The following is a 23,546-nucleotide window of genomic DNA, read 5'->3' as shown; positions in this document are numbered from 1 at the left end:
AGATATGGGAACATATGTATATGTATAACTGATTCATTTTGTTGTAAAGCAGAAACTAACACACCGTTGTAAGGCAATTATACTCCAATAAAGATGTGAAAAAAAATAAAATAAAATAAAAAAAGAACAATTATAAAATACACAGAAAAAAATAATAAATAAATAAATAACACCATATTACTCTATTACTTATATATTTATGATTGAGTTAACACTTTAAAAACAGTATATAGATTTTTCTAAAGTGTGAATTCAGTCATTCTCATCTTCAGTTAAAACAAATAAATAAGTTACTCTGGGGAATACTTACTTGAGCTGAGTGGACCCTTCTGACAGCGAGTCAAGATCCTGGTTCCTAGAATAGGCAAAACGGGTAAGAAGATGCCTTAACAAGGATTACTCCTTCCAGGGTGGGCCGTACTTTAAGTAAAAAGGGAGTAGATAGTTGTCATTGATTATTTTCCTTGGATCCTGAACATCCAAATCACAACCAGCCATCTCCTACTGCAACTTCTCAAGGGAGATGTGCAAAATCACTGCTTGTTATTATAAATCATGAACCTCCAAATCCCATATAGAAATCCCAGACAGCGAATAAGTTGAACTAAACAATAAAATTCCTTTCAGGCTTCAACTCTTTCCTCACTTTAGGCCTTGCCCTTGATACCTAACTAATCCAATGACAAAAAGAGTAAGACACCAGAGAAAGCACTGAGGAAACACAATTCTTTCCAGAGTGCACCCCTGTTCCAGCTGTCTACTGCCGCATAACAAACCACCCCAAAACTTAGTGCCTTATAGAACGGCTCTCCTCTGCTTCACATGGTGGCAGCGGGGTAGCTGGAGGCTGGAGGGTCCACTTCCAAGATACGCACCTCACACGGCTGGCTGTTCAGTGCTGGCTGGTGGTTTCCCTGCACATGGGTCTGTCCATGTGGCCGCTTGGGCTTCTTCACAGCATGGTGGCTGGTTTCCTTGAGTGCGCACCCCAAGAGAGAAGCAGATAGACTCCATGTCACCTTTTAACATCAAGTCTCAGAAATCACATAGTGCCACTTCCAAAGTAGTCACCACAAGCCCACCCAGGTTCAAAGGGAGGAAACATAGATCCTACCTCCTGAGGAGGGGAGTGTGAGGGTCACATTGTAAGAAGGGCGTGTGGGAGGGCAGATAGTGTTATGGCCATTTTTGGAAAATATAATCTCCCAACACAGCTCCCCAACATCCATTCCATCCCTAAACAATTTGTCTCAGCTAATTGGGGTAATTCCATCCCTTTGGCCATCTATTCCTTCAGGGATAGGCAGGCCTAAACCGTGTGAGGTAATGGGATTTAAGAGAAGGCTGTTCAGGATTTCTGGAAAAGAAAAGCAAGTTTCTCCACCCGAGATGTGAACAAGAAAATACATGCCCTGGATGTGTCACCTATGATTATAATGGTAAAGTGGATCATGGGATAAAAAGATGAAAGAATCTCACCCCTAATGACATCCCTGAGCTGCTGAACCAATCAACCCTGCTCTTCTGCTCCGGGGGACTCCTGTTGTAAAGACAATAAATAATAACGTTATGGTTCCTTAAACTGTCTTAAGTCAATTTCCTATTATCTTCACCCAAAAGCACCCTAACTCATATATTTTCTCTCTAAAGCCTGGGAACAGAGCTGAACTAACCTGCCCACTCCTAGGCCTTCCAAGAGCTGGGGGGTGGGGATATGGGGACCAGGGAGAGGTGAATCAGAAGGAAGTCTTATTGCACAGAAATGTCAAACCGTTGAAAAAGACTGCAACGCAGACCACAAGAAACTTTAAATTCTTCATTTGTCACATAAAAGTCCTCATGCCTACTACTAACCCATCACACACTTGTCCTAGACCCAGAGTATGGGTAGTAGTAGTTTGAATGACATTTAGGGTGAGTGGGTGGTGCCCCACAAAAAAGGCATTATACTATACCTGGTCCTCAAGGAGCTGACAGTCTAACAGGAAAAAAATTGGTACATACTTAAATAGCTATAATTCAAGATAGGCTGTAATACATGCCACAAAAAAAGTGCAGATAAAAGGCTGTGGTAGATCAATGAAGAGACAGATCCTTTTTAGTTGGAAGAGATAAGTAAAAAGCTTCCTGGAGAAGGTTCTTTATGAGTTGGGTCGTCTTTGTACAGGTAGAATTTGGACATGAGAAGATGAAGGAAAAATTTCAGATGAAAGGAAGGAAACACAAGAAAAAAAATCAGTAAGTGGGAAATTCTGGGGCTCCTAAAGACAGGAAGATATTCAAACTGTGACCTAGCACTGACCAATCAGAACAGTGGCCAGGCTACGAGGCTGGAGCAAGTCCTAGAGACCCTCACCACTCCGTGCATTAATCCTTAAGTTACTTGATTATGGGAATCACATGGCCCAGGAGAGGGACTGAGGTGGCTGGGGCTTCAGGTGAATGGCACTCAGGGATTCAGGCAAGAAGCGAGGACAGGGCTACCCTGGTGGGCAAGTGGTTAGGAATCTGCCTGCCAGTGCAGGGGACATGGGTTCAAGTCCTGGTCTGGGAAGATGCCACATGCTGCGGAGCACCTGAGCCTGTGGGCCACAACTACTGAAGCCCGTGAGCCTAGAGCCCGTGCTCTGCAACAAGAGAAGCCACCACAATGAGAGGCCCGTGCACTGCAAGGAAGAGTAGCCCCCATTCGCTGCAACTAGAGAAAGCCCGCGTGCAGCAACGAAGACCCAACGCAGCCATTAATTAATTAATTAATTAATTTTAAAAAATTAGAGAGGACACTTAGCAACTGGTAGAGAAGAACTTCAATATTGTAACAACTAGTGTGGGCGAACCAGTGAGAACCGGCAGGAGGATCAACCCTGCCTACAGGCAATAGCGAAAAGTTCCCACTTGACCAGAGTTCACAGTAAATGAAAGAAAATAATGAAAAAACAGAAGCTGGGATTCGAATTTCATCTTGAATTCCAAGATGAAAAATTTGGACAAAAAATGAGCAATACAGATCCACTGAGAACACTTTGATGACACATTCAGATCACAACGGATTAGACATGGATCTGATATGGTGTGGCCTCCTCGGAGTAGAAATGTAACATACATGCAACTATTTGCTGTGGGTCATTGTGAAAGAGAAAATTTCTCAACTCTGCCTAACGACAGTTGGAGACTAAAAACAACTATGTGGAGGACTTTAATGGTTTCCAGCCACCAGCATGAAAGATGTCTAGAAGAATATGAAGGAAAATGTAGATGTGTGCAGACAATGGAGGAAAGCAGTTAACTTCCACCAGCTTGCCCAGGAACTCCATGTCTGTCCTGAAGATGCCATCACCATAGGACAAATGAGGGAATTAGTGAGGGCCAGCAATTAGGGCAGAGGCAACGGGAAGTGAAAAGACAAGGGCTTGAAGGGATAACAATAGTGACACCAAGATCTGCAAAGTAGAGCCTACAAAGCACACTTTCATTTAATCCACACAGCAATACTGCAAGTAGTAATTAACATTTGTATAACACACCACCATTTGAAGAGCCCTTTTATATTTATTTTCTCCTTTATTGCTATCACCATTTTACACAAGGAAAACTGAAGCTCAGAAGTAAAAACAGTTTATCTAGGGAGAGGGCTGGAACTCAAACTCAGGCCTTTAGATTTCTTGTCCAGCATTTACGTTTACATCACAGTGGCCTCAGAGATTGACGGGTCATTCCTTAATATTGCAAATGTGGCCTCAGTGCTGTGGGCAAGCACTGCAGATTATGGGAGAAATCAAAGGCTCTCCCCTTACAGTCCTTATCTTCAAGAGGTAAATCTTCCAGCCCAGGACTTAAATGGGAAGAGCCTCAAGAGACTGAGTGTACACCTTCTGATGCAGATGACTCAGTTTCTAGAAGGAGCCCATTCCTGTTTTTTTTTTAAAAAAAAAAATACTTATTTATTTATTTAATTTATTTGGTTGAGCCAGGTCTTAGTTGCAGCTCCAGGGCTCCTTAAGTTATGGCTCCAGGGCTCCTTAGTTGTGGCATGGAAACTCTTAGTTGTGGCATGCATGTGGGATTTAGTTCCCTGACCAGGGAAGGAACCTGGGCCCCCTGTACTGGGAGCGCAGTTTTATCCACTGCGCCACCAGGGAAATCCCAGCCCATTCCTGTTTTATTAATCAAATTAGATTTGGGGATCCTCAAAGGCAGGAACCATGACTTTTTTATCTTTGTACCCTCAGGCCCTAGCACAGGATCTGGTACTTAATAAATACTTGCTGAATAACTTAACTTATATAAAATTTAAAACTCTTAACAGAAAGAGCTTGCGATCCTTCCCCCAAAAAAGAAAAACAAAACAAAGAGTCAACAATTCTTGGAACAAGTATTTAACATTGTCCTGAATGTTAAATCACACAGAATTAAACCAAATACAGCCCCTACTCTGAAATCATACTATTCGTTCAATCCCATGAATGTTCACTGGGTCCTACTATGTGCAAATGGCTATGAATGACACAAAAATGAACATGACGGATCCATAATTTCAAGGAACTCACATGCTATCAGAAAAGATACATCTATTAACATAAATCCCTGTAATACACAGCAGAATATTAAAATCCCTCCCCACAAGAAACAATTTACAAAATATTATGGAAGGAAGGGTAAATGTGGGTGGTGGAGATCAGAAAAGCTTCATGAAGGAGGAACTTCATTGAAGGAGCCATAGAATTTCATCAGAGGGAACTGAAATTAAGGATGTTTCAAAGGCAGAGAAAGCTTGGGTAACAGCAAAGAGGTAAGAAAGTACAGAGGATCTTTGAGTGATAAACAGTGGTTCCATTTGTTAAAGCATGGAGCATAGAAAGGAAAGTGGCAGATGACACGCTGAGAACCCCTGCCACAACCTGTCAGCGTCCTATACCTGTTTCACTTCAGACAGCATAACCTGCTTCACACTCTTGCTCTCCACTCCAGCTCCTCTCATCATCCCGGCTGAGCTCAGCACTGACGAGGATCACCCACCCAATGCCCCACCCTCATAGCTCTTGACCTCCCTCCTTGATGCCCACGCCACATACACTGCAGTCAGTTTGAGGCCCTTAGGCATGCTTGGATTTTGCCATCATAAGAGTTCTATCTACAAATTACTAAACTCACTGGAAGTTTGTATTATACGAATAACTTCTTAAATCCCCAGCTCTCTCCATCCCTCTTTTCCATTTAACTTGTTCTTTGATGTTATGGAGAAATTTTTTTGTGCCCACCCACCTTCCATGTCCTCACTCCTTCCTTTTTCTTCCTGTACTCAATGCCCAATCAAGTGGATTACTTTCTCACCCACATCCTCAACTCCTTCACTGCTTTATCCTTTTGTTATATCCATTCTGTAAAACCCTAAACCTATTTCACAAGCCTCTCTCTTGGATCCGGTGACTAGATTTCTAAACACACCAGAAGAAAGCCATACAGCCTCACAATCATACAATCATGTGTATTAGAGTCACTGCAAAATTATAGCTTCCTAATCTTCTGCACCACTCAGCCATCTGAGTCAGCTCCTGTTTCCATTTCCCTCTGGGACCATAGAGAACCTCTTCAAGTCTCCTACTCAAATCCTGTGGGCTCTGTCAAGCATGTCCTTACCTCCCTCTTCGTATGCCAACAAGGGTATCAGGAAGGATACTCCTCTGCAGCCCTCCCAAGGCTATGGTCCCTCTATAGTCTCACTCCTCATTTTCCCCTCTTCCACTCTGTGGAGTAATTCATCCACCATAGCTCCTGAGACCTTGCTCTATCGTTTGTATCATCTCAACCTTGTACATGTGCCTTCCCATTCTGGTGACTCCTCCATACCCTGTGAACCCCCTCAAGGGAACACTGCAGTAAGCAGGATACTGGCTCTGCCCTCAAGTAGATTGCTGTCTAGTGAGGAAAATAACCAAGTAAACAGAAAATGACTGTAGAGTATAGTAAGAATTACAGTACAAGGAGCTATGGGGGAACGTATAGTGGATACAGGACATGCTGAATTCCTCCAGCTTTGAATTGTGACAACACATGCGAAGTTCTGTCTACCAGAGAACCTCATTAGAGACTCGGTGCCCAAGGCTTTTACTGGAGGCTGGTCGCATACGCACACTCTCTCCAGCATGTACTGGAAAACTCCAAACTCCCAGAAGGAAAGCAGGTGCTTGGCATAAACTACATTGTTTGTACCAACAGTTTAGGCACAATGAGCCACCTTAGGCACAGTGAGGCACAGTGAGGGAACAGATGAGAACCCTCTTGAAATCCAAGTTCCCAGATGCCAGCCGAAGTCCAGCCTTGCAAGCAGGCCTTTCCAAGGACAGCAGTCTCGGGCAGCTATGCTAACTCTTTTTTTGCATAGATACCTAGCACTCTCTTAGGAGATGAGGAATGCTTAGGGAAGATGATTTCTAAGTTATATGAAGGATGACACTATGGACTTAACTGTGTCTGTCCCAACAACAACAACAACAAAATTTGCATATGTTAAAGCCCTAATGTGACTGTATCTGGATATAGGGTCTTTAGGAGGCAATTACAGTTAAATGATTAAATGCTTAAATGTCATAAGAGTGGAGCCCTAATTCAGTAGGAATGTGGCCTTATAACAAAAGGAAGAGAGAGAACCCTCCCTCTCTCCACCATGTGAAGACTCAGCGAGAAAGCAACCATCTGCGAACCAGGAAAAGAGCCCTCATCAGGACCTGAGTCGACTAGTACCTTGATCTTGGACTTCCAGCCTCCAGAACTGTGAGAAAACAAATTTCTGTTTAAACCAGTCAGTCTGTGGGAGTTTGTTATGAGAGTCCAAGACAACTAAGATGAGAAAAAGACTATTGCAGGCAGACCAGACAGATGTGCAAAGGCCCTGAGGTGAGACAGAGATTTGAAGAGCTATAAGTAAATGTGACTGTTCCCGGTCCTATTCTCTCCTAAAGTGATTTCATTCCTCTTCCAAACCCCCCACATCTAAGCAGAGGCCAAGTTTGATTGCTTTTGCCTTCTCGGTACTTGGAAATTCCCTGCCCCACCTCCATGGCCATCTCACCTTGGTTATTGCAACAGTATCCTAATATGTTCCTTGCCTCTAGTCTGTCTCCTCTCTGGTACATTTTCTATGCTTCCCAAAAGGTGAAGTGGATCAAATCTCCTGATTTAAAATCTTCAGTGGTTCTTGATAGATAACCCTCAGATACAATCCAAATTTCCAAGCGTAGCCCTTAGTGCTCTGACCCTTACCTCTCCAGGCTCAGTCCCACAGCTCCTGGCTCACATTTACCATCACCCCATACCCAAAGCCCAGGACTACCGAACCACCTGCAAGTACTGAGAATACACATATGCTTCCCCCCTGCTTACTTTTGCACAAGCCATTACGGAAGGGTTCCTCTGAAGACACCACTCTACGTTCTAAGTATTTTACATGATTACATCTTCATCCTCACAACAACCATATGAAGTGAGTACTACTACTCTCCACTTTATAGTTGAGGAAACCAAGGCACAGAGCAGATAAATGACTTGCTGGAGCTCATACAGATAATATGTTGCAGCACTGTGCTTCACCTTGCTTCACCACTGTGCCCATCTACCTGATGAATTATTTTATTTACTTTTTTTTTTTTTTACACCTGGTGGATTCTTATTCATCCTTCACTACCCAACTCAAGCACCACTCTCTCCACAACACTTTCTCTGCTCCTCCAGAGTTAACCACTCACTTCATTCCCAGCAGTATCACTGTGCCTTGATCACACCCCTGTTATTATGGTTGGCTATTGTATCCATTTAAGATCCTGCCCAGCCCTGCACAGAGCTCAGGTTGCACATAAGAATTACCCTGCACAGTGGAAGTCCCCACATTTATTTCCTGAATAAATTGACTCATCTGTACCTCATTTTTGTCTCTTGGTATCAACTTACCAGCCCTCACTCATCCTCAGCTCCCTGCCCACTTTAGCCCTTCACTTTGACACACCATTTACCTACTTTGCCAATTCTACTTTGCGTGCCATCTTCCTGAACTCTCCCCTCCTTTAACTGAAAACCCCTTTCATCATGACCCTGGTGAGTTGTCAACACAGACAGCCCTCACTGGGCGGGGCTGATTCCCCAACCTGGTTCTGGAGAATTCATACTTATTTGATTCAGCTCTTTACGTTGGTTTCACTCAAGCTACCTCATAGGGCAGGGAAGTTATTGAAAGAATAGAGGCCTTACATGAAATCAGGAAAACTAAACAACCAGGTGCAGGGAGAACAAGAACACTATTCTGCACATTTTTTCCAAACTTCACAGCTCCTACTTATTTATGGTGTCTGCTTCTTCCTAATTTTTATTTGCCGTGACCTCATGATTCTGTCCATGCAAATGTTCAGCTTCACTTTTCTCAATGCCTAATTTGCTATGTGTTGCTAATTTCAGTTTCCCAAAAAGCTGAAGGGTCCCAGCTCATCTTTTCACGTCACGTCGTGAAACATCCACTACTATCCATTCTATGGACTAGCAGTCCTTGAGTCCAGCACTAACCTCAATCCAATCAGCTGTGACAGTGGGCACAGGGTCAAATCATGCAAAAATTCACTAATGGGGCTGGATTTTCAGCAGAGGCAATAAATGGGGTGTTTTTCCTTAAAGAGGAATGTTGTATGGGAGGTCCCATGATTCAGGTATGGAGTAGTTTAGACCAATGATTCTTTACTATTTTTGATCATAGATTTTTCTGAGAAACAGATGAAAGCTCTGAAGAAGAAGTTCTCTTATGCAGAAAATTTCACATATACCTTTAGGGTATTTGTGGACCCCAGCAGCCATCCATGGAACACCCCCCAAAACACCATAGGTCTAAAGTCTATCCATAGACCACCCCAAAGGCAGACATTAATATCACATTTATGTTTGTATCTCTTGTACCTAGCAGTGGGCCTGGCACATAGTAGTTTTCCAAAAATATTTTTTGAATGAATAAATTGAAGGAGTCATTCATTAATTAAGGTTAAAGAGGATTTTCAAAGCCAGATAGAAGCTAAGAAGTTTGGATTTGATATAAAAGGCATTAGAGAGCCATCTTGTTTGGTTCTTTTGTTGTGTTTCGTTTTTAAGCAGGCACTTGATCAGAGCTGTACATTAGAAAAATGTGTCTTTAACAGTCAATAGAACAGATTGGAGGGCAAGAGACCAGTTAGGAAACTGGAGGAAAGAGGGAATGCAAACCTAAACTAGAACACTGGAGGTGAGAATAGAAAGTATGAGGGGCAGATCCAAGAGAAAGTGTAAAAATAAAACTGATGGGGCTTCCCTGGTGGCGCAGTGGTTGAGAGTCCTCCTGCCAATGCAGGGGACACGGGTTCGCGCCCCGGTCCGGGAAGATCCCACATGCCGCGGAGCGGCTAGGCCCGTAAGCCATGGCCGCTGAGCCTGTGCGTCCAGAGCCTGTGCTCCGCAACGCGAGAGGCCACAACAGTGAGAGGACCGCGTACCGCAAAAAAAAAAAAAAAAAGAAAAAAACTGATGGTACTTGGCACTCGATAACATTTGGGGGTAAGAAAGGGATTTAGAGTCAAAACCTGGCTCCAAAGTTCTCAAGTCGGGAGAACAGAAGAGTGGCAATACCATTAGCAGAGGTAAGGAAGACAGAAGAGAAACAGATTTAGGGAAAACAAGTATCTCTTGAATTGAGTTTGAGGCTCAGGTGAGACTTTCAAGTGGATTCAAGAACAACTGAAAATGTGGGTCTGGCGTAGGTGAGAAGAGATGAAGGTCTGATCAGAAGTGACCAGCTGAAGCTGCAGGAGCAGAGGGGATGCCAGGAAGCAGTTTACACAATGCCCTGCAGCCCATTATCTTTCCTTTGCATCTATTCCCGTTTTTGAAGCCCTCCCAAAGCCATCTCTTTTTTTTTTTTTTTTTCGGTCCTCAGGCCTCTCACTGTTGTGGCCTCTCCCGCTGCGGAGCACAGGCTCCGGACGCACAGGCTCAGCGGCCATGGCTCACGGGCCCAGCCGCTCCGTGTCATGTTGGATCTTCCCGGACCGGGGCGTGAACCCGTGTCCCCTGCATCGGCAGGCGGACTCTCAACCACTGCACCACCAGGGAAGCCCAAAGCCATCATTTTATCTGATAGTCATAACAATTTTGTGAAGTAGGAAAGGAAAGGGCACCTACTTTTACAGGTAAGGAAATGGAGACTCAGAGGACTGAGGGGTTTTGCCAAACGTATTGCAACGAAGTAATTACAGATCTAGGATTAGAACCCAGAGCTTCTGATTCTTCATACAACTCCCAACTCCGTTGCCAACTGCACACAGATAAATGCCCTACTTGCAGGGTTCAGTAGTTTGCAGTAGTACTGTACCGTTGCAGTTCTTTGGGGTCTAGGGTCTTGCTCTGTTTTGTTTGTTTTTTTTAACTGTTTTCGGTTTAGAGAGAAGTCTGAGACAACGGTGCTCCAGCTGGCACAAATCACTACCATTTAGTCTGTTAACGTCTCCAGTGCGAAAGAGACAGCCCTGGTTTCTAAGGAACTTATAGCCCACACTCCACGTTGCACGTTTTTCAAAGGGACCTTTCTGCCTGTCTAACATGCATGACCAGAATGAGCTCGTGAGCTTGTACAGGGAAAAGACCCACAGACTTGGACAGACTTCCAGAAGACCGCTATGCAAAACTTTCAATTCGGAAAAGTTCAAAATCTTCAAGGTTCACGGGACAGGGGAGAGAGATTATTTAGGGCTCAGGGAGGACAATGGGTTTTGTGTGAGTTTTAAGGTGAAGCCGTATGCTTGGCAAAGAAAGGCGACGGTGACCCGTCCGGATCCGCGCGGCGGCGGACGGAGCGGAGGAGGGGTCGCGTGAGTCAGGCGGAAGCCGCGCGGGGCGGAGCCGGGTGGGGCCGGACCTGGGAGTTAGCAGACCCGGCCCGCCGCCCAGTGCGCGCCTCGCCGCTCTTCGCTCGCAGCCCTGTGCTTCGTTCCTCTCCGAACATGGTAAGCCGCGCTTTTTATTTGTCTTCCTCTTGCATGAAAAGAAAAAAGCAACAGCATACTTTTCACCAGACTTGGTCTTTGATTTTTATATGGACGTGTTAGGAACCAGAGCAGGACGAATGAATCTATGGCAGGGAATTAGGAAAGAGCGGATGGAAGGAAGAAGCCCTGAATTATACCTGTAATAACAGCCTAGGGGTAGCAACGGGAGGTTCTTTTGTTTTCCAGGCGAAGGTCTAGGGCTGGGATAGAGGAAATGCACTGCGAGCCGCGCCCGCTCGGAGCCCCGCACAGGGTGAAGCCGCCCCGACCCCTCGCTCAGCCGGGACGGGGGCAGGGGTGTCCGGCCGGTGCGGGACGCCCCTCGCCGCCGCTGTCCGCGGAGCCCGGGGTACGACCTAAAGACAGGGGTTGGAATTCTGCGCGGCGACGCTAGTTATGTACAGTTCTAGAGACCAGAAAGGGAACGTTTCAGACCTAATGGTCTGACCCCTAGGGGAAATCAGAGTTTCGGTAAAAGACCGGCAAACGGCCAAGGCGCAGAGACTGAAACTGAAGCGGGTCCCAGCTAGCCGAGCGGCGCCCAGGAATGTGGGAGGAGCCCGGCGACCGGAAGCCCCCTCCTCCTTTCTTTTTCCCCCTAGCCCACCATCTTGTTAGGTGCTCACCCCGTCTCCTGTTTTTCTTCTCTCAGCTCCTGCCATCCCCATTTTGAACTCTTTTCTTTTCCATTAATACACCTCCAAAATCTGCCTCTTCCTTGGCCTCTCTTTAGTGAAGGGAGGTCTGCAAACTTCCGCCCAAGGGCCAAATCGGGGTTCTGTTCGCCCACGAGCTACGAACGGATTTTACATATTTAAATAGTTGAAAGAAAGTCAAAGGAAGAATAATACTTTGTAACACGTGAAAATTATATGAAAATCAAACTTCAGTGTTCATAAAGTTTTATTGGCGCACGACCACGCCCATTCATGAGTTTTCTGTGTGGTTGCTGCCCTGCTACAAAAGCAGAGTGACAGAGACCATATGAGCCGCACTGGCCTAAAACTTATACCATCTGGCCCTTTACAAAACACGTTTGCCAACCCCTGCTTTAGTCTGCCAGTCTGTACCCCCGACTGCGCTTTCTCCTTTCCGTGCAAAAGCGAGGAATCAATGTCCCATGGAACATAGAAAAGGCAGACCCAGCACCACCAAGTGGTAAAGACGTGGAATGACCGCCCCGGCGGAAGGTGGATGCCACCAGGGCTCCTTGGGAGGAAAGGGAGCATGTTAGTTAAGAATGAGAACTGCAATACTTGAGTTTTTTCAGGCGTTACTTTTTTTTTTTTTAACTTTCTCAAATGTTGAGTGTTTAGCATGCATTTTTTAACATTTATTTTTGTCTGCGTTGGGTCTTAGTTGCTGTGCGTGGGCTTTCTCAAGTTGTGGTGAGCGGGGGCTACTCTGTTGCAGTGCAAGGGCTTCTCATTGCGGTGGCTTCTCTTGTTGCAGAGCACAGGCTCTAGGTGCACGGGCTTCACTAGTTGCGGCATGCAGGCTCAGTAGTTGTGGCTCACGGGCTCTAGAGCGCAGGCTCAGTAGTTGTGGCACACGGGCTTAGTTGCTCCGCGGCATGTGGGATCTTCCCGGACCAGGGCTCAAACCTGTGTCCCCTGCATTGGCAGGCAGATTCTTCACCACTGCACCACGAGGGAAGTCCCTAGCATGCATTTTTTTTAATTCTCTCACAGCACCCATTTATCACGCTGTTTTCTCCTTCCTATCATTGTTCCCATCAAATACAACTCTGAGGATGCAGTGATGGGGAGCACTGGCCTCCATCCAAGCAGGAGATCTCCTCCTTCAGCCACTTCTCGAACTTGAGCAAAGCTTTCCTGTCTCTGGGCCTCTCTGCCCCTCCAGCACTACAAATTTTGCAATTCCATTTAAGTAATTTGATAATTGTGTTTCTTTTCCTCTGGAAATTACCTCTGGGAAGAAATGCAGGGGTTTTAACTTTCTCCATGTGGCTGATAGCAACAGTTTTAAAGGGGAAAAAAAAATCTGTCAAGATTGACGTTAAGGAGAGAAAAAGGAAAAGCAGAAAGCCACTTTGAAACTGGAAAATCAAAAAGCAATCTGAATTCCGCAAAGAAAAGAGGCAGAGGACACATCTGTAGGTCTAGAAAAAGATCACAAAGCCCTTGCTCCTCAACCTGGAACCTTCTACCCTATCTGGTGTGCCCTTCCAGTCAGCCTTGTTCCTGTAATCTGACACGTTAGTAAGACTGTGAGATTGTAGTCCTGGTAAGAAAAGCTGTTGTGCAAACACATCTGTTTCTAGGCTGTGGTATTTTGTTTCTCACCAAAACTCTGAAGCTACCAACACTTTTCTAAAGAAAAAGTTCTGACAGTGTGACCATTGAGGAAGAATAGATCTCCAGAAGGGGCTTTATAGATGCTTCAGGATGCAATGAGCACCGGCACCTGGCTAGGCAGTTAAAGCACCTGGAGAGACTGAAGGAGGGAAGGAGACTGGCAGCTGTGCAGCTAAGAGCTCAGATCAATAACAGGGCTCACATCAATCCTTAACATATTAATTATGGGGCCTGAAAGTCTCTAGCTCTGGGCTCCAGGAAGTCCATCCCAAGAACAAATTAACGGGCTAAGTGCCACATTGCGAATGTCACCATCCAATGTAGACATTGTTAATGTCCACAGAGAAAGCTTTGGAGGAAGGGTGTGGCCCTGCAAGATTTCCAGAAAGTCTGCAGTTCCCCTTCTTATCCACCAGGGGGAGCCCACGAGTTCCTCACGTCTGGGGCCCAGGCGCTGGCTGGAATGAGGGGCAGACTCGGCATGACAGAATTTCCTTGAAGACATCTGTTGTAAGGAAGGCAGAGCCCAGAACAGGATATGAAGCTTGTGCTCCTTCTAGTGCAGCCACAGCTGTGGTTCAGCTCCGTAGATGCGATGGGAGCTGTGTGAGCGGCAACCTAAGAGCCCCCATATCAACCTTCCTGGTGTGAAGTGACCAGAGAAGTTCCACCAGCCTTTTCTGTGGGAATTAGTGGCATCTGGGAATAGAAGGAGCAAAGGCCAAGGGCTGCAGAAAGCAACCTGGAGGCTGAGATTGTAGCAGTAGCTCTGCCATGTCAGTTCCCTTCTCATGCCTGTTTCCTCACGTGTAAAATTAAGGGGTTCTAACTCTCAAATACGAAAGCTGCTTTCCAACATCCAAAAAGTTCTCAGATCTCCTACCCCATACACAATAATAACTATGCTTTTAGTTTTCTTCTAGAAAATGTATGAGTCCTGGGAATTCAGTATTCCTTTAAAAAGAAATGCCATTTCACTTATCACAGTAGCCTCCATATACTCTTGGAAAATAGGGAACTTTTTAATCTATAGACAATGCTTGGTATGTATATGGATTTGTGGATATATAGTTATACATATATTTATCCACACATTCTAAAAATATCAGTAAACCCTGTCACCTCACGCTCATCTAGGCAGTCTACTGCTTTCAAACATACCAGCATGCTCCATATTTACCCTCACTAATTTTCACCTGGAATAAACATGTGAGGAGATGTGGGGAGGAAGCTCACCGAATGTGACTTTCTGTGGTTGTCTTGGGCCCCTTAGCCCCCTAAACAACGACCGAGTCTTTCAGGAAACTGCTTGACCCAAAATGAAGAGACAAGATCCTCTGGAGTTTTCCCTAGCACCCAGCTTTTGATATCTTGCCCTTGTCTGAACCCTGAATTTTTTTTTTTCCAAAGGCAAAAACATCCAGCCCTACAGAGACTGAACGGTGCATCGAGTCTCTGATTGCTGTTTTCCAAAGGCATGCTGGAAGGGACGGTAACAACAGCAAACTCTCCAAGGCGGAGTTCCTTATCTTCATGAATACAGAGCTGGGTGCCTTCACAAAGGTATTGGTCCCTGCCCCCACCCCCAGGCCACACACAGCATGAAACAAGACCCTGGGAGAATGGCTAGGCGTGAAGGACAGCAGCTGAGCCCCTAGGGCTGAGTAAACTCTGAATGACTATTAAAGGACCTTCTGTTCTCCTCTTCTTTGAATAAAGTATGTTCTAAAGATCAAAGTTATCAAACTACACTGACATAGGGAACAGTGATTTTTTTCATTTAAGGAGAGGGGCTTACAAAATGGTAAATGGAGTAATAGAAGAGTTTTCAAATTTTATTCCTCCACCCCAAAGCCTCTAGGGCAGCCGTAGAACTTTCTGTAGTGATGGAATTAATGTTCTATATATGCGCTACCTGATATGGTAGCCACTAGCAACTAAAGGACTGACTTTCTAAATTAATTAAGTAGCCATATGTAACCAGTGGATGTAAGTGTGCGTATGTGCTGGGGGCTTGGATGAGTGGAGGATGGGGCTGATTAGGCAGGGACCGCATCCTCTTTCCACCTCCAGTCACTCTGCTTTTATGTAGTTTGTATATTGGAGTTGCATGCAACACTTAGAAAAAGTTTTCCACTGTTTTTACAAAATTGAGTAACCCCTGATGGTCACAGAAAGAACCCTGGACTAGGAGCTAGAAAAGCTGGGTTCGTGTCCTAGGTCTTCCGCTTAGGCCACTCACTTCACCTGTTTGAGTCTGTTTCTGTCTCTGAAAAGTGCGAATATTAATAACCCCTACCCGGTACCTCACACTCTTGTAAGAATAAAATGTGGAAACATTTTTGAAAGCATCTTAGAAAGTACAATATAAAGGTACTAATATCATTATTGTTATTATCTTTGCAGAACCAGAAGGACCCTGGTGTCCTTGACCGCATGATGAAGAAGCTGGACCTCGACTCTGATGGACAGTTAGATTTCCAAGAATTTCTTAATCTTATTGGCGGCCTGGCCCTAGCTTGCCATGACTCCTTTATTAAGTCTACCTCTTCCCGGAAGTAAATCGGAGGAGCCTTTGGGCCTGGCCTCCAGCCCCACTCCCTTTCCTTCAGCCTCCCAATTATCATCTACCCCTCACAGCCCACACATACCCTGAGCCCAGTGTACCCACCACCGCATGCAGGCCACTCCTGCTGGTAGTAATAAAACAATATTGTTTTTTAAAGCACACACTGGAGAGTCAGTAAATTTGTGCAAGGGAGGGAGATGACTGGGAGGAATATAAATTAGATTGATGGAAACAGTTACCAGAAGTTGCAAAGTAAATAGTAAAAATGCATCTTGGGTGTATAAATAATCATGACTAATGATACCAACATAATCATCTAAATTACTCAGACTGATGGAGAGACATCACTTATTGTTCACTCATTAAACGTCTATACACTCCTACTACAGGCACTGTCATAGGCTTTGAAGATACAGTCAGCAAGACAGATAAGTTCCTGCCTTCACTGAGGTTACCTTCTAGTGGGGGGGGGAACAAATGAATAAACAAACAAATAAACAAAGAACTATGAGTGCAAAAACATAGTTGTTGTCTTTCTGAAAGCCAAATTGAATTCTTTTCAAAAACTTGATTAGAGAAACTCACTGAAGATAACTGTGGTTGATGTAGGTGTAGCTGAAACAACTGTAAACAAATGTGAAAAGCCTCATAAAAATCTAGAAGCATCTTTCACTCAGATTGCCTCACAAGTATCTTTAAATTCCTCCACTTAAAGGAACTGGGACTTCATCCTGGTGGTCCAGGGGCTAAGACTCCACGTTCCCAATGCAGGGGGCCCAGGTTTGATTCCTGGTCAGGAAACTAGATCCCACATGCTGCAACTAGGAGTTCACATGCCACAGCTAAAGATACTGCATGTCGCAACTTAAAAAAAAAAAGAGATCCCACATGCTGCAATGAAGATCCCTCGTGCAGCAACTAAGACCCAGTGCAGCCAAATAAATACATAAGTAATAAATTGTTTTTTTAAAAAAAGGAACTGAAAATCATAAGTGTGATTTATGCGAGAAAGGCAGTATAGCAAAATATTGGTAAATGTACATGTTTTAAGTTTAAATATTTAGAATATTTTTATGAATACCCATTTTAACTGATTTTTTTTTTTAAGTTAACCAGCCAGCTACTGGTCCCTAGCCTTCAGAAAAGACAGTCTCTACCATTTCCCAATAAACTCGTATTCTTCTCTCTGCCCCAGCTTGATCTCTTCCACTCCTTTCTCCACCCTGTGACCAAAGAGTTTTTAAAGGCAAACTTGATGTCACTCCCTTGGTTAAAACCAAGCATTGATTCCTCTTAATAAGCAAGATGAAATCCACAGTTATCTTTGGGCACCCAAGGGCTTTCATGGTGGGTCCCTAACCCCTTCTCCAGCCTCATTCCCACTTCTCTCTAGACTTGCCAAATACTCCTGAGCTGATAACTAAGTGCTGTGCCTCTGTCCCTTCATAATCTCTTCTTGCTGCCCTGAAAGCCCTTCGCCCCTTTCCCACCTTTTCCTACTCTATAGAGCAGCACAAGTGTCATCTCCCCTTACACTGTGCTTCCACAGCATTCTGTTCTCACCTCTCTTACAGCACTTATCACTCTGTATTGCAACAGTGATGTCTTCCCAGACTTGACTTTGAACTCAGGAAAAGGGATCTAGTTAAATGCATCACTGTATCACTAGTACCTAGCGTGGTGCCCGGCATATAGTGGGTCTGAAAAAGTAGATAGTGCTATAAAATCAGACTTGGGACACTACGCATATCAGTCAGGGTTCCCACAGGAAACACGTGCACACTCACCAGGGTCACTGAAGAAAGTTTACTGAAGAGACTATTACAAAGTTGTGCTCAGGGATAAGAGAAACAGAGGGATGTCAAAGCACCAGGGACTAACAAAATTAGGAAGCTGTTACCACCACTAGGCCTGACTGGGCAAACCAAGGAGCAGTTACTGGAAGCTAGCAAGAACCACAGGCAAGGGAGAGGAGTCCCCACAGATGCTGTGGCCTTGTTCATAGAAATACGGCCACTATCAGACCACAGGCGGCAGGAGGGAGCCAGGGGAATAAATACCGATTTCTCTCTCTTCCCATCTTCATGATCTCCTGCCAGCACCTCCCATGGGACAAGCCAGCTGGAAAGCTGAGAAGGGCAGAGAAGCATAGAAAGTGGATATGGAGGGGCAAAGAGAATATCTATCACATCGTAGAAAGATGAGATCATTATTTCCCTACCACAGAGTTACTCCTGTCAGAGAGAGAAGCAGAGGATAAAGTGCTAATGCAAATAAATATTTTTTAGTATATATCCTTCATTTATTAAATGTTTTTTTGTGGTTAAATTTACATAACATGAAATTTAACATTTTAACCATTTTTAAGTATACAGTTCAGAAGCATTAAGTACATTCACACTGTGGTGCGACCATCACCACTATTCATCTCCAGAACTTTTTCTTCCATGACGGAAATTTTGTACTCCCCACTCCCCTCTACTCCCATCCCTGGCTACAGACATTCTACTTTCTGTCTCTGTGAATTTCACTACTGCAGGTACCTCATACAAGTTTTTTTGTAACTGGTTTATTTCACTTAGCATAATGTCCTCAAGGTTCATCCACGTAGCGGCACATGTCAGAATTTCCTTCCTTTTTAAGGCTGAATAATATTCCATTGTATGTCCATTGTATGTATATATTACACTTTGTTTATCCATTCACCCCCCAATGGACACTTGGATTGCTTCCACCTTTTGGTTACTGAGAATAATGCCACTATAAACATGGGTGTACAAATATCCATTAGAGTCCCTGCATTCAATTCTTCTGGATTATACACCCGGAAGTGGAATTGCTGTATCATATGGAAATTCTGTGTTTAATTTTTTAGGAACCACCATGCCCTTTTCCACAGCAGCTACACCATTTTACATTCCCATCAGCAATGTACAAGCAATGTCCAATTTCTTCACATCCTCACCAACACTGGTTATTTTCTGTGTCTTGGATAATGTTCAACCTAACAGGCATGAAATGGTATCTCATTATTTTCATTTTCATTTCCCTAGTAATTAGTGATGTTGAACAGCTTTTCATGTACTTATTAGTCACATATATCTCGACTGGAAAAATATCTATTCTAGTACTTTGCCCATTTTTTCCCTATTGAGGTATTAATTGGTATAAAAAAACTGCACATAATTTACGTATACAATTTGGTAAATTTGTCCATTTTTTAATTGGGTTGTGTGGTTTTTTATTATTGAGTTGTAGGAGTTCTTTATATATTCTGGATATTAATCCCTTATCAGATACATGATTTGCAAATATTTTCTCCCATTCTGTGGGTTGCTTTTTCACTCTATTGATAGTGTCCTTTGATGCACAAAAGTTTTTAATCTTGATAAAGTTTTATTTTTGAATGTGTCTATTTTTCTTTTACTGCCTGTGTTCCTGGTTTCACATCCAAAAAACTATTGCCAGGGGCTTCCCTGGTGGTGCAGTGGTTGAGAGTCCGCCTGCCGATGCAGGGGACGCGGGTTCGTGCCCCGGTCCGGGAAGATCCCACATGCCGCGGAGCAGCTGGGCCTGTGAGCCATGGCTGCTGAACCTGCGCGTCCGGAACCTGTGCTCCGCAACGGGAGAGGCCACAACAGTGAGAGGCCCGCATAAAAGAAAAAAAAAACCATTGCCAGACCGAATGTAGAATTTAAAAAAAAAAGAAAAAAAAATCAAGCAAAGATCTAGCCCTTTTTAGGAAGGTTTGGGCCATGATGTTAGGACTTCTGTCAAGATTGAGGATGGAGCAAATACAGCAAGCCCCTTCCTACTGCAAATAATGCTGGATAAAATGGAACACCCCCCTCCAAAATAAGTTTAAATACTTAGTTCAAAATTCAGAAAGAGAAATATCCAGATGCCAAAAGCAAAAAAGGAACCCACAGTTGTAATTATGCCAGAATTGAGGTCATGTGAACCTAGGCTGCAGAACAGGAGCTCTTAGCTAAAGGAGACAAACCACTAAAGAGTTGCCCTATCAGTGATGAAGACTGAAAAACTCAGCCCACCACCCCAGACAAGACTCAGAATAAGCCATAGGGGGAACAAAGTTATCTGAGAGAAGTCAAAATGCTGCACTTGTGCTTCCTGGAGGCATGGGGCTCAAACACACACTGCTGCTTTGTACAGAATCTCCAGGCTAAGAAACTACCTTAAAAGTGCTCCAGAGCAGTAAACACAATAAAACCCTAGGCAAATGCAAACCACCTCATGGAGACACCCCAGGCATTTGGAGGATTTCCACAGAAGACAAATTCTGCTAAAATAGGCTGCAAACATTACAAACATTACACTGCATGTGAGAGGCTATCAGTATGTGCAAAAGATGAGAGACTTTGCACCCAAGTAAAGAGAGAGAGCAATCTGGAAAGGACTTTAACATGTTTGTTTAAAATGTTCAAATAAACACAGGCAGGAAGTAGGATACATGAAACAAGAACAGGGATACATGAAGTAGGAAAAAAAAAGAGAAGCAAATAGAGAGTCTATACGTGAAATATATAGTCATGCAGATATATAAAGGATCATGAAGCTGGACGTTTCACCAACAATTCCTGGCCCTGCTGGGGTGATGACGGGAGGATCCCGTCCTGCCCGCTAGACCTCAGGAAGACCTCACTGACTCACTGCACCCGCCCACCTCACAACGACCCTGTTGTACTCTCCACGAACCTGGTGAGAGATGTTTCGGGAATTTGGGCAGAGAGACAGAGAGGACCACACCTGTACAGCAAGATTGATAATTCACGCTTTGTTTCTCTGCTGTCTCTAATCTCCCCTAGTCACCAGTGAAAACATTCCTGAATGGCCACAGTCAAGAAAGAAGACTCTGAGAGGGAAAGACAAGTCTGCACTGGCTGGGAACTGGCTCTCAGTGACTGAAGCACCCTGTGAGAACAGGCAGCGAGGGCGGAGAGGAACAACGATAATCCCGGGCCCTTGCCGCACCTCTCCCGGCTGAGACTGCAGCCCACACAGAGAGAAATGTTGCTGTTGCCAGATTCATATTTCATCCTCACAGCGACTTAGTGTCAACGTTATCTTAAACATGATGCATGGAGTCACCAGAACTTCTGGTAGGAATGCAAAACAAAGACAACTCAGGAACGTTGTAAGTCCAGTCCACAAAGAGATTAACTTCTGACAGAGCAAGAAAACCAAATGTGGAAGTTGGAGAAGGTGTACGTTAACATCACCTAGGCAGCAGAGGTTGCTTCATAAATGCTAGCGACCCTCTCCTCATTTCATCACCATTAAACCTCCTGAACGGATGGCTGGAACTTTTGTTCTCACCCTGCTGACTTCTGGGGAGGGGAGAGGAACTAGATGTTGGGTTCAATCACCAATGGCCGATGATTTAATCCATCAGGCCTATGTAACGAAGTCTCCATAAAAACCCAAAAGGATGGGGTTTGGAGAACTTCTGGGTTGGTGAACACATGGAGACAAGGAGAGAGGGGAGCGCTCTGAGGGGACATGGAAACTCTGAGCCCCTTCCCGCAAGCCTTGCCCTATGCCTCTCTTCCACCTGGCTGTTCCTCAGTTATATTCTTTATATAACCAGGAATCTAATAAATAAAATGTTTCTCTGAGTTCTGTGAGCCACTGTAACAAAGTGACGGAACCCAAGAAGGAGGTCATGAGAACCTCCAAAATAGAGCCAGTCAGTCAGAAGCACAGGTGACAACCTGGACTTTCAGTTGGCTCTGAAGTGAGGGGAGGGAAAGGACTGAGCCCTTACCATGTGGATCTGACCCTATCTCCAGGGAGATAGTGTCAGAATTGAGTTAAATCGTAGGACACCCAGCTGGTGTCAGAGAACTGCTTGGTCGTGTGGGGAAAAAAACACGCATACAGTAGTTGGTGTCAGAATCATTACCTAGCATCCTCTAAAAGTGACCAATGGGGGAGTTCCCTGGCAGTTCAGTGGTTAAGACTCCGTGCCTCCAATGCAGGGGACACAGGTTCGATCCCTGGTCTGGGAACTAAGATCCCGCATGCCGCACAGCGCGGCCAAAAAAAAAAAGTGAGCAATGAGATCGTTTTGCTGTCATTATTTAGTATCATTAGTAACTCATGGATTTAAGCATATTAAATATGTTTCCATTGTTTTCCTTATCAATGCTCATACTGTCTCATGTTTGGCCAGTGGGAGTTCCTTTGAGGTGGGGCCTAAGTTCCTATGACATGACCCTAGTAGTCTTTGATAACTTCCTTCTTGCTGGTATAAGATGTTCCTAGATCATCTAGTGCATTTCCTGCACCAGACCTTTCTTCAAGGATCCCTTCTTCCTTTTAGCAACCTCTCATCCTTTTTGTTTCCTTTGCCCACTCTTCTTTCTGTACCTTAAGACTCAAACTCAGTCTTTGACCTTCTCCTCTTATGTCCCTAGTTTCTCCCATCAATGAAAGTCATAACCAGTCACACTTCAACTAGCACTCCTAGCTGGGCTATATGTCTGCGTTCTTTTTTTTTTTTCTTTTTTAATAAATTTATTTATTTATTTATTTTTGGCTGCGTTGGGTCTTCATTGCTGCGCGCAGGCTTTCTCTAGTTGTGGCACACGGGGGCTACTCTTTGTTGTGGTGCGCAGGCCTCTCATCGCGGTGGCTTCTCTTGTTGCGAAGCACAGGCTCTAAGCATGCGGGTTTCAGTAGTTGTGGCTCGGGGGCTCTAGAGCGCAGGCTCAGTAGTTGTGGCGCACGGGATTAGTTGCTCCGCAGCATGTGGAATCTTCCTGGACCAGGGCTCGAACCCGTGTCCCCTGCATTGGCAGGTGGATTCTTAACCACTGCACCACCAGGGAAGTCCAATTTCTGCATTCTTAACAAGAATAAGCTCTTCAACCTGGTTTGAACCTGCACCATCTGCCCTCCAAATTCTCGGGCTTTTGGACGGAGACTACATTATCACACCGGCTTTCCAGGATCTCCAGCTTGCAGGTAAATTTTGTAGAATATGTGGAATTAGGCCAAATAGAGGGGAGGGGAACAACAAATAGATTACCTCTGCACCTTTGCTGTTTTTTCCTTCACATGGAATTCAATTTGACATGATTCAACTTAAATTTATTGTCTTCCATGTCCTAAATGTTGTACCCTTATTGTTGGCATTAATAGTAATAATTCTAATAGCTAAAACTTAAGTACTTACTGTGTGTCTAAGAGCTTTACATATATTATATCTTAACAAGTATTCCTCAACAATTCTATAATATAAGCACAATTATTAATGCCTAGTTTATAGAGTAAGACACTAAGGCACAGAGAGACTGAGAAGTTTTCCCAGGTCTCACAGCAAATAAGAGGCAAGGCCAAGTCTGCCTGACTCCTCGTGATGGTTAATTTTATGTGTCAGCTTGATTGGGCAAAAGGGATGCCCAGGGGCTTCCCTGGTGGCGCAGTGGTTGAGAGTCCACCTGCCGATGCAGGGGATATGGGTTCGTGCCCCGGTCCGGGAAGATCCCACATGCCGCGGAGCGGCTGGGCCCGTGAGCCATGGCCGCTGAGCCTGCGCGTCTGGAGCCTGTGCCCCGCAGCGAGAGAGGCCACAACAGTGAAAGGCCC

The 23,546-nt window shown here is 44.7% G+C and overlaps 1 protein-coding gene and 1 long non-coding RNA gene across 2 annotated transcripts; one reads left to right on the top strand and one right to left on the bottom strand.

Annotated features, from left to right (window-relative positions):
* Window positions 1-309: 309 nt before the first annotated feature.
* LOC132437021 (uncharacterized) lies at window positions 310-1,536 on the bottom strand. Its single transcript, XR_009521948.1, has 3 exons — window positions 1,480-1,536; window positions 876-974; window positions 310-355 (listed from the first exon to the last, which is right to left on the bottom strand). It is a non-coding gene; the product is annotated as an uncharacterized lncRNA (long non-coding RNA).
* A 9,365-nt stretch (window positions 1,537-10,901) lies between these two features.
* S100A11 (S100 calcium binding protein A11) lies at window positions 10,902-16,096 on the top strand. The gene is made up of 3 exons (XM_060007350.1): window positions 10,902-11,006; window positions 14,777-14,929; window positions 15,773-16,096. The coding sequence occupies exons 1-3, from the start codon at window positions 11,004-11,006 to the stop codon at window positions 15,926-15,928; spliced, it is 312 nt and encodes a 103-aa protein (XP_059863333.1). The 5' UTR covers window positions 10,902-11,003; the 3' UTR covers window positions 15,929-16,096.
* Window positions 16,097-23,546: the final 7,450 nt, after the last annotated feature.

Source organism: Delphinus delphis, chromosome 1 (genome assembly GCF_949987515.2).
Source record: "Delphinus delphis chromosome 1, mDelDel1.2, whole genome shotgun sequence".
Classification (NCBI taxonomy): Eukaryota; Metazoa; Chordata; class Mammalia; order Artiodactyla; family Delphinidae; genus Delphinus; species Delphinus delphis.
The sequence above is the reverse complement of the archived record's forward strand: the minus strand, read 5'-3'. Positions and strand labels throughout refer to the sequence as shown.

Excerpts from the sequence above, each read along its gene's own strand:
- S100A11 (XM_060007350.1), top strand. Across the intron at positions 14,930-15,772 it reads AGCTGGGTGCCTTCACAAAG|AACCAGAAGGACCCTGGTGT; the intron begins GTATTGGTCCCT and ends TTATCTTTGCAG.